At 38.7% G+C, this 8,662-nt stretch overlaps 1 protein-coding gene across 1 annotated transcript in view; it reads left to right on the top strand.

The window, feature by feature from the left end:
- znf407 (zinc finger protein 407) overlaps positions 1–8,662 on the top strand; it is a gene marked incomplete in the record, with an annotated part of 254,368 nt that overhangs the window by 21,652 nt on the left and 224,054 nt on the right. The window contains 1 exon segment of the mRNA XM_014008931.1: positions 5,582–5,696. Within this exon segment, the coding sequence (XP_013864385.1) occupies positions 5,582–5,696 (115 nt within the window).

The raw sequence follows: 8,662 nt of genomic DNA, 5'->3' as shown, positions 1-8,662 counted from the left end.
GTATTTTTATGATAAGATACTTGTACTTTTACTCAAGTATCACTCTGAGGTACTTTATACAACACTGCTTTCCTGTCCCCCAAACTCTGCCTGTTGAGGCAGATGGCCGTCTGTCCTGAACTGGGTTCTGGTTCTGCTGGAGGTTTCTTCCTCTTAAAAGGGAGTTTTTCCTCTCCACTGTTACCAATGAGCTGCTCAGGATGGGAGACTGTGATGAATAGAAGATTCATCACAATCTGCTGGCTTCCTTAGATTGTTTTTCATGTAGAGTGCCCTGAGATGACATGTCTATACAGTATGTATAAATGCTGAATTGAATTGAATTAAATTGAATTGAAGTAGCATTTTGGGAACTAAAAATGTGTTTAGAGTTACATACTGAAATAGATTAAAAGTAGGACTATTTCATTCACCATTGTTTTATCATTTAAAAATGCAAGTTCAACTCTGCAATTGCCTAAAACTCTAAAAAAATCCTGCCGTGTTTCTTGGCTTAATACACATACAACCTTTCAAAGATGCCATCAAACTTCATGGCTGCAAACAAGAGAAAGCTTTTCACACTTTGGTGCTGACAGGAACAGGTGRAACATTTTGAGAAAGCACCATGGTTAATATATCGACTTGGTACAGTGTTAACCAAATTCACTCATTGTATCGCAGAAAAAAATAGTAACTGGGCTWCTGAAATTCGGACTAAATAAACTATCTGAATACATTGCCTTTCTGTCTAAAATAAAAGGAACATGAACACTGAGAACAATATTTATTTATGTAAAAGTAAAAGCCAAGGTTATGACAGCACTGTGTGGCATGCACAAGACTTAGAATGTCACATTTGGTGTGTGTGTGAGGTGAAGCATTACACGAGGTTCTTCTCTCCTCTCAGGAAATGAATTAGTCATTCTCTGTCTCATCTGGGATGTGAGGGAGCCACATTGCCCCTGTGTGGATGGCAATATTAATTTAACATGACACTGCATTGATGGTCAATTTCAGTTTCAGGGCAGCTGTTTAAGTGGAGTGGTGGAGTATTAATGTGATAAGATGTTTGAATGGGTTTGGGGGGTGGGGTGGTGTGTGTGTGTGTGTGTGTGTCTGTGTGTGTGTGTATGTGTGGTGGGGGTGTTACATCTTTCTCCTCTCTGCCATGTTTCATACTCAGCCAGCCATCTGGACAAATCATCTCCCCACACGCCTCTCCCTCGCTCTCTTATTTCAACTATAGGCTGAATGTGTGAGCATGTGTGAGTGAGAAGGCGAAGGGATGATTGTCTTTCCTTTTTTTCTGTTTTGAGAACATAATGTGTCTACATGAGGGACAGTGAGGTGGGGTTCTGAAGCTGCATGAAGGTGTGATGGTGGGTTTGGTGTGACCCTGTGTGTCTGTCCTTTTGTTTTTATCAGGTACCCATGAAATTGTTGCGCGATTTCTCAACATTTAGGTGTGAAGAGYGTGATTTTAGGGACATAATGTATTTTTCTCTTCATTTGCTTGTGTGTAAATGTGTTGTGTTCTGTTGGGACATTTGACATGAAGAAGCTGTTTTTTACAACTGTCCATGTGTAGACCCCTACTATCCTCTTTCCACTGTCTGTCCCTTGTGTTTATGGACCTTGTTAGCACAGGCTTGCTTTTCAATCTTGGTTACTGGCGTAAAATTCTATGTGTCATACTTTCAGCTCCCAGCAAGTGAGCCGTGTATGAACAAATTACTAATCTATACAAAGTGTTTAATCAAATCAGCAGCTGCCCCTGGAATAAATACAAAACATCTTGGGATGTTCCTTGGGAGAGGATGAGAGGTTTGCTCAAAGATTTAAGTGTGGAAATCATATCAGGCCGCCACCTAAACTGACATATTGCAGTGTACCATGCCGAACTAAATTTAATAGTGTGTCATTAAATTATTCCTTTTCTTTGACCAGTTTTATATATTTTACCTAGATGAAGAAGAGCAAGTTTGAAAACAGTCAAGCCATTTTGAGGAAATGGTTATAAACAAATATTGTCTTGCCTGTGGTAGGCTGCCCTTTGACTGACAAATCTGAAGGAAAATAATTTGAGCAAATGGCTAGTAAGGAAATAGCTAAGACCAAAATGGATTACTGTGGACTTAAAACAGCTCCAATCTAAAACAATTCATTGCGGTTCATGCAAAATGTGTTTTAAAAAAATTACATTGCTGTCATCACATTGCATGAGTAGGTACATGAAGTTTTGTTGCTGTTTGCAGTAGATTCAGCTGTAGCTATAGTAACTTTCAGAGCAACCACTTCTGACAGGATTTTCACATTATGACAAAAATAATGTAATTAGAAATGAACAACTTTTGGAAAATTGTATACTGTCATTCGCTCGAACCACTATGAAATTTTGAACTTAGGAGTTGTATAAAGGTTGCAAATTCTTTTTTTTTTAGAATTTTATTTGTGCAAAACATTTTCAATAATACAAAAACTGTAATGAGTACATACTGATCAGAATCAGAATCAGGTTTATTGGCCAAGTTTGTTGACATACACAAGGAATTTGTTTCCGGCTGTTCATGTCTCTAGTATTAAGAATATACAGATACTTTACAATTTACTTTATAATTTACACATAGTACACAATATACAGAAAGATACACATTATACTTCACTATACCAGGATATTATATGTTATTCACAAAAATATGACAGCAGTATGCAGAGTGAATATTAAATATTAGTACAACAGCAGCAGTGTAGAGGTAGATGATTATGAGTAAGGTTCATTAATGCAGTAATGTATAATAAGAGTGATAGATAGTTCTCTATAGTATAGAACAGTGGTTCCCAAACTTTTTATCTTCTGACCCATAAAATATCCATGGCAAAAACTTGTGACCCCAAATATTACYGGTCTGARTACACRAACTTYRTTAATAACCCTAAAAACACAGGCTTTTTGACAATCTAAACAGCTTGTACACAAATGTAAATACTTATTTATACTTATTTTGTGTTTATGTAATAATTATATGGAAAATATTACATCAGCAATAACTTTATTACCCTTTAAATTGATTTCTGGAGATTATCCAAGGTGCTTCATGACCCATAATTGGGTCCCAAACGCAACTTTGGGAACCAAAGTACAGTGGTTCCCAAGGTTTTCAGCTTTTGACCCAGAAAATAACAGTAGCAGAGACCTGTGCTCCCCCACTTTTGTATGATAAACATTTAGGTCAACAAAACATGGGCATTGTAACAATATTTTTTATATTACATTTATCCATTTTAAATACACTAACCTCACTCCTTTGTAACAACTAAGGCAAAAATGTAATTAATTCAGAAAACCTTTTCAGGACCCCATCTTGATGTTTCGAGACCCCACTTTGGGTCCCGACCCCAACTTTGGGAAACACTGGTATAGAATATATGGTCTAGCTGATGGATGTCTGATGATCAGCTGTTGATGATGGTGATGGCCTGGGGGAAGAAACTGTTCTTGTGTCTGACAGTCTTAGTGGACAGAGTTCGGTAGCGTCTGCCAGACGGGAAGAGTTGGAGCATGTTGTGCCCCGGGTGAGTGGAGTCTGTGATAATTTCCTCAGCCCGTTTCCTGGTTCTTGAGTAATACAAGTCCTGAATGGAGGGCAGTGAGGCCCCGATGACTATCTCAGCCATCCTCACTGTTCGCTGCAGCCTGTTCCTGGCCTGCCTTGTGGCTGCTCCAAACCAGACTGTAATTATCGATGTGCACAGGATGGACTCAATGACTGCAGTGTAGAACTGGATCAGCAGCTCCTGAGGCAAGTCCAACTTCCTCAACTGGCGTAAGAAGTACAGTCTCTGCTGGGGCTTTTTTAAGGATGGAGGATATGTTGGACTCCCACTTCAGGTCATGTGAGATGGTGGTTCCCAGGAACCTGAAGGACTCTGCCATAGACACGGGGCTGTTGAAGATTGTGAGGGGCAGCAGTGCGGGGGGTGTCTCCTGAAGTTCACTCTCATCTCTACAGAGCGTGTTCAATTCCAGGTTGTTCAGTCTGCACCAGGACATCAGTCGTTCCACCTCCTGTCAGTATGCAGACGCGTCGTCGTCACGGATGAGTCCGATGACTGTACTGTCATCTGCGAACTTCAGGAGTTTAACAGACTGGTCATTAGAGGTGCAGTCATTGGTGTATAGAGAGAAGAGCAGTGGAGAGAGCACACATCGCTGAGGGGCACCAATGCTGATGGTCTGTGAGGAGGACATGATTTTCCCCAAATGCACATGCTGCATCCTGCCTGTCAGGAAGCTGGTGATCCAATCACACATGGCAGGAGAGACAGTGAGCTGGGAGAGTTTGGTGGAGAGAATGTCGGGGACAATAGTGACTGATAAGACATACTGACTCTTTCTCCATTTAAAGGATATGGCTGTAACTAAGTGTAAAATAAAAGACTAGATCCAAAATTCAGTTAATTAATCACAATATATCCTTCTATCCCTTTCTTTGACATAACACAAATTATGTCAGTAAAACCTATAAGGAAATTATATGAAAACTTCTCTTCATAAGTTTCTAACACCTGTTCATCACAACAGGATTTTTCTAAACATTTCCCAACCCCAGAAATTCAAATTTTATTTCACAGATATAAAAGTATTTATCACCGAAATGTTGCTAATTTTTCTTCAGGAAAACCCGGAGCGGACTTTTAGTCGGATAGGTTTTCTCCTATTAATAAAGTAGAATGGATTATCTCATGAAGTCRCCTAACAAAAACAGCGCTGGGTGAACTGATGTGATGAAKGTGGAGGGGTCCAAATAGATACTTTTGAACTATTGATTAGAATTTTCTGTTCATTGATAAGTTAAAGATTTGACGTCTGTCATAATAACAGCATCATGATTTAAAGTTTAACTTTGACAAGTTCAAAATGAATCATTCTCGAATTTTCCCCTTCAAATGTAAAACTCAAACAAAAAGAAAATGTTTCAAATCTTGGGATCCACTAAAACATATTTTTTTGGTCACATTTTGTTTTATTTTGTTTTGTTTTAGTTTGCACTGGAGTGCCTTTAGACATCCAAACATATCTCTTCAAGCACAGAAAAAGTGACTTTTTAATGTCCTCTGGTGACTGTTCATGCATCACACAGATAGTACAGACATCTCCCCTCGCTGCTCTGCTGTTAAATGATGGATAGCAAAGAGAAGCTTTGCCACTTTCTCAAACGCTACCCCGCCCTCTGGACTTATTAATGACAATAATTAGGAAGAAACCTCCCTGTGAAACCCACCAGAGTGATTAGTGCTTTAATGATGGAATGGGAGGTAGTGAGCACACACAGAATTGATTTACGTATTCGTTCTGACCTTTGGAATCCAATTTACACATCCAGAGGCAAAAAAAAGTTGGTAAGAGATGCAGGAGAGTGACAAGGATAGATAGACTGGAAGATATGCTTGGCACTTGGTGTGACTGTAGTTTGTATTTATGAGTACTGGAGTAGGAACTTCTGTCTTTGTCCTGAATATTTTTTTATGGTTGTACTGCATACCTACAGATGTTTTTTTTTAATTTKTCACCTCTTTCTTTCTGCCATTTGTTTTACAGGATCTAAGCCCTTTATGTGTAAAATTTGCAACTTTGCTACTGCTCAGCTTGGAGATGCCAGGAACCACGTAAAAAGACATCTCGGCATGCGAGAGTACAAATGCGACATATGCGGGTGAGTTACAAGAACCAGAATTTTTGAATGTACTTGAATAGACTTTTCAGATTTTGGGTTGAAGTTTGAATGAGACCATGCTTTTTAAGGATCCAGTGCATTGTACAGAGACTTCACTCCACAAGTGCAGAGATGTATGTAAAATGTGCAACTCATTATAAAAGTGTCACTTTAAATTTAGTGTCAAATGCATTATATTCACAACCATCAAAAGCATTTTCATAAACATAAAGTGAATTTTGGACAGAGTTTTACATGGTGACTAGCACAGTTATATAGAAGACCAGTCATCAAAGAAAACTGCACTGCAAAAAATGTCCATCTAACCAAGTCTTTCAATCCTATATCAGCCAAAAAGTATTTTTGATCTTGTTTTGACACATGCTACTCTTGGTTAGTACAAAGGTTCCCAAATATTTCCATGCCATGGCTCCCCGATTAGCATTAGCATTAGCTTCTGGCCAGGGTCCCCCCTTGCCAACCCACAAACAATGTTACAAAACATGTAAAGACACATTCACTTTAGAATTTATTTTTCACTTTTAATCACTATTAAATTGGTACTACATTTGTTTAGCATAATTTTGTTAACTTACATGTTTTAAACATTATTATTCCCACTGAAAAATCAACTTATAGACAATTTTTGCAGTGTTTCTATAACTTTATCATATCTGAGATGAAAACCCCAGGTCTACTGTTTGCTGTATTTCTTCTATCTAGATTTACAACCTACTTTGGATTGCCTTCATTATATGCTAATGTGAAATTCAAGTCAGTTTAAAATATTTTACCATCACCAGTGTTTCCCTCAGTGAGATATAGGCTTGGCGGCCTCCAGGCTAAGCATCCCAATGGAACTGCCCCACCTCCCTATCACCAATTCTTTGATGTATACATTGTTGACTGTCCTTATCAAGCTTTATAAACAGAAAAACTCTTATATTGTTCTCTGTTAATCACTTCATTTTTGGTATCATCAGTTTTCCTTAGTAAGCATGAAAAATAACAATTTGTACTGACATCTTTTACATGGTACATACAGTCGGACCATACTGACATCATAAGTGACAAGTGATGGCATATCAGTGACTTATGGGGAAATTGTAACCTTCACTTGAGCTCAGTTGGTGGAAGTACGCACGGAGTATGGGTGAAATTAGGAAATGGGATTTAGATGACTAGGGTTATAGGGTCATAGGGTTGTCTACTCCTAGTTTTAAATGTGCCAGTGCTCCAAGTGGAGGAGTTTATGTAGCTCAGGGTTTTGTTTACAAGTTGGGGTAAAAGGAGCAAGGGATTGATAGATGGATTGCTACAAAATCAACTGGCATAGTGTGCTCCAGTTAGTGTGTGAAAAGAGTCTGTTGAGGTGGTTTGGGCATCTGGTGAGGATGTCTCCTGCAATACTTTCATGGGAGGTGTTTCATGACTGGCCCACAAACTTCTTGGTGTTCCAAAGGATGAGCTGGAAGATGTGCAGAGTGATGTCTAGAGATCTTTGCTTAAGTCTCAGAAGATCGATGAATAGCATTGGTTTTATATTTACAGTATGTGATGGAGGTGTGTTTTTGAATGTTCTCATTAGGGTTTTCTGTTCATGTAATAGCAGTGTCCCAAAGGCAACAGAAAATTGTAGCAACGTGTGGATGGATGGTCTTTTCTATCAAAAGAGAAAAATACAGTAATTCTCCCAGTCAACATTTCTAACGACGTAAAGTGAAAGTTCTTTTTTAGACAGCTGTAAATAAAATGTAATTGGAAGTTTATGTAGGTGACCACAAGGATATAAAAACCCAGTAGTTCTGAAGTATGGCTGTTATTAATATACCTTGTACCTCCTACATGTTGTCCGTATGCGGTGCTCAAACTCTTTCATTCCTCTGGAAGACCTCCTCACAGCCTGGCCATGTTCAAATAAATGTGCTTTTTAACATGCAGTCAGAAAATAAAGTGAATTGAGGAAGTTTTCAGCTTTTGCCACCAATCCTATAAGTCGCAGGCTGATTTTGTTCTTCCGAAGCTGAGCCAAGTAAATAAATTTATTTGCTCTCGCTGATGTTCGCAAACATAGCAGGCGCAAACAAGCTTTGCTTTAAGCACCGCTTCCCCTTTAATGAGAGTAGAGGCTCATGTTTCACAAAACACCCCCACCCAGCTGAAAACCTCCTTTTCCCCAGTGCAAGCAAATATGTTAAGCTTTGACCAAGTGTCTAGCTTTACATGCACACACACTCACACACAAACAATCGGAACAGTTCTCCAATATGCTTTTAAATGGGCCTACTAAATACAGTCTCTAGTTTCACAAATCATGCGAGTGTAGGAGCTGTGTGCTGCCAGTGCCAGCCACCGGTGACAAATCGGCCCTGTGTGCGCTTTCAGGACTGACTGATTACCAGGCCATCCCTCCTCTTGACTAAAGAGCAGCGAACACAAAGAAACCCCCAGAAACAACCTCATTAAGGCCAGAGCCATACATACACGTAACCTGCTCCCCTTTCCTAAAGTTTTCACTTTTGATATGTCTTTAATCTGAATCTAAAGCATGTTACTAATGGATGACCATGGATTAGGTATAATGTGAAATGTTACTACCCATTTAGTTTATTTATTTATTTTTTGATTGACCTAGAAAAGTGAGATTATGGTGCGATTAGGCTTTCCACTCTCCTGCGGATACTAATGATAGTAGAGAATTCTGCTTGTTTGAAAGAAAAAAGTTCTAGAGAGATTTTTTTTTCATGTGTAGCTTCACTTTATTAAGTCAATTACCAAAACAATATATTTCAACTCTCACTTTTTACAATACAGCATTTTAGTTTCATTCATCTGTTTGATGCTTTTTGGCCTCAGTGTTGCTCAAAGTTTTTGGGTTCACTTATTGGTTTTTGTTCAGCATGTTGCTTGTGTGCATTTCCTTCCCCTTTTTCCTTTTAACAAACAAAAGAAAACCTATATATATA

This window comes from Austrofundulus limnaeus, unplaced genomic scaffold (genome assembly GCF_001266775.1).
Source record: "Austrofundulus limnaeus strain Quisiro unplaced genomic scaffold, Austrofundulus_limnaeus-1.0 Scaffold54, whole genome shotgun sequence".
Classification (NCBI taxonomy): Eukaryota; Metazoa; Chordata; class Actinopteri; order Cyprinodontiformes; family Rivulidae; genus Austrofundulus; species Austrofundulus limnaeus.
This window is presented reverse-complemented; position numbering and strand designations above follow the sequence as displayed.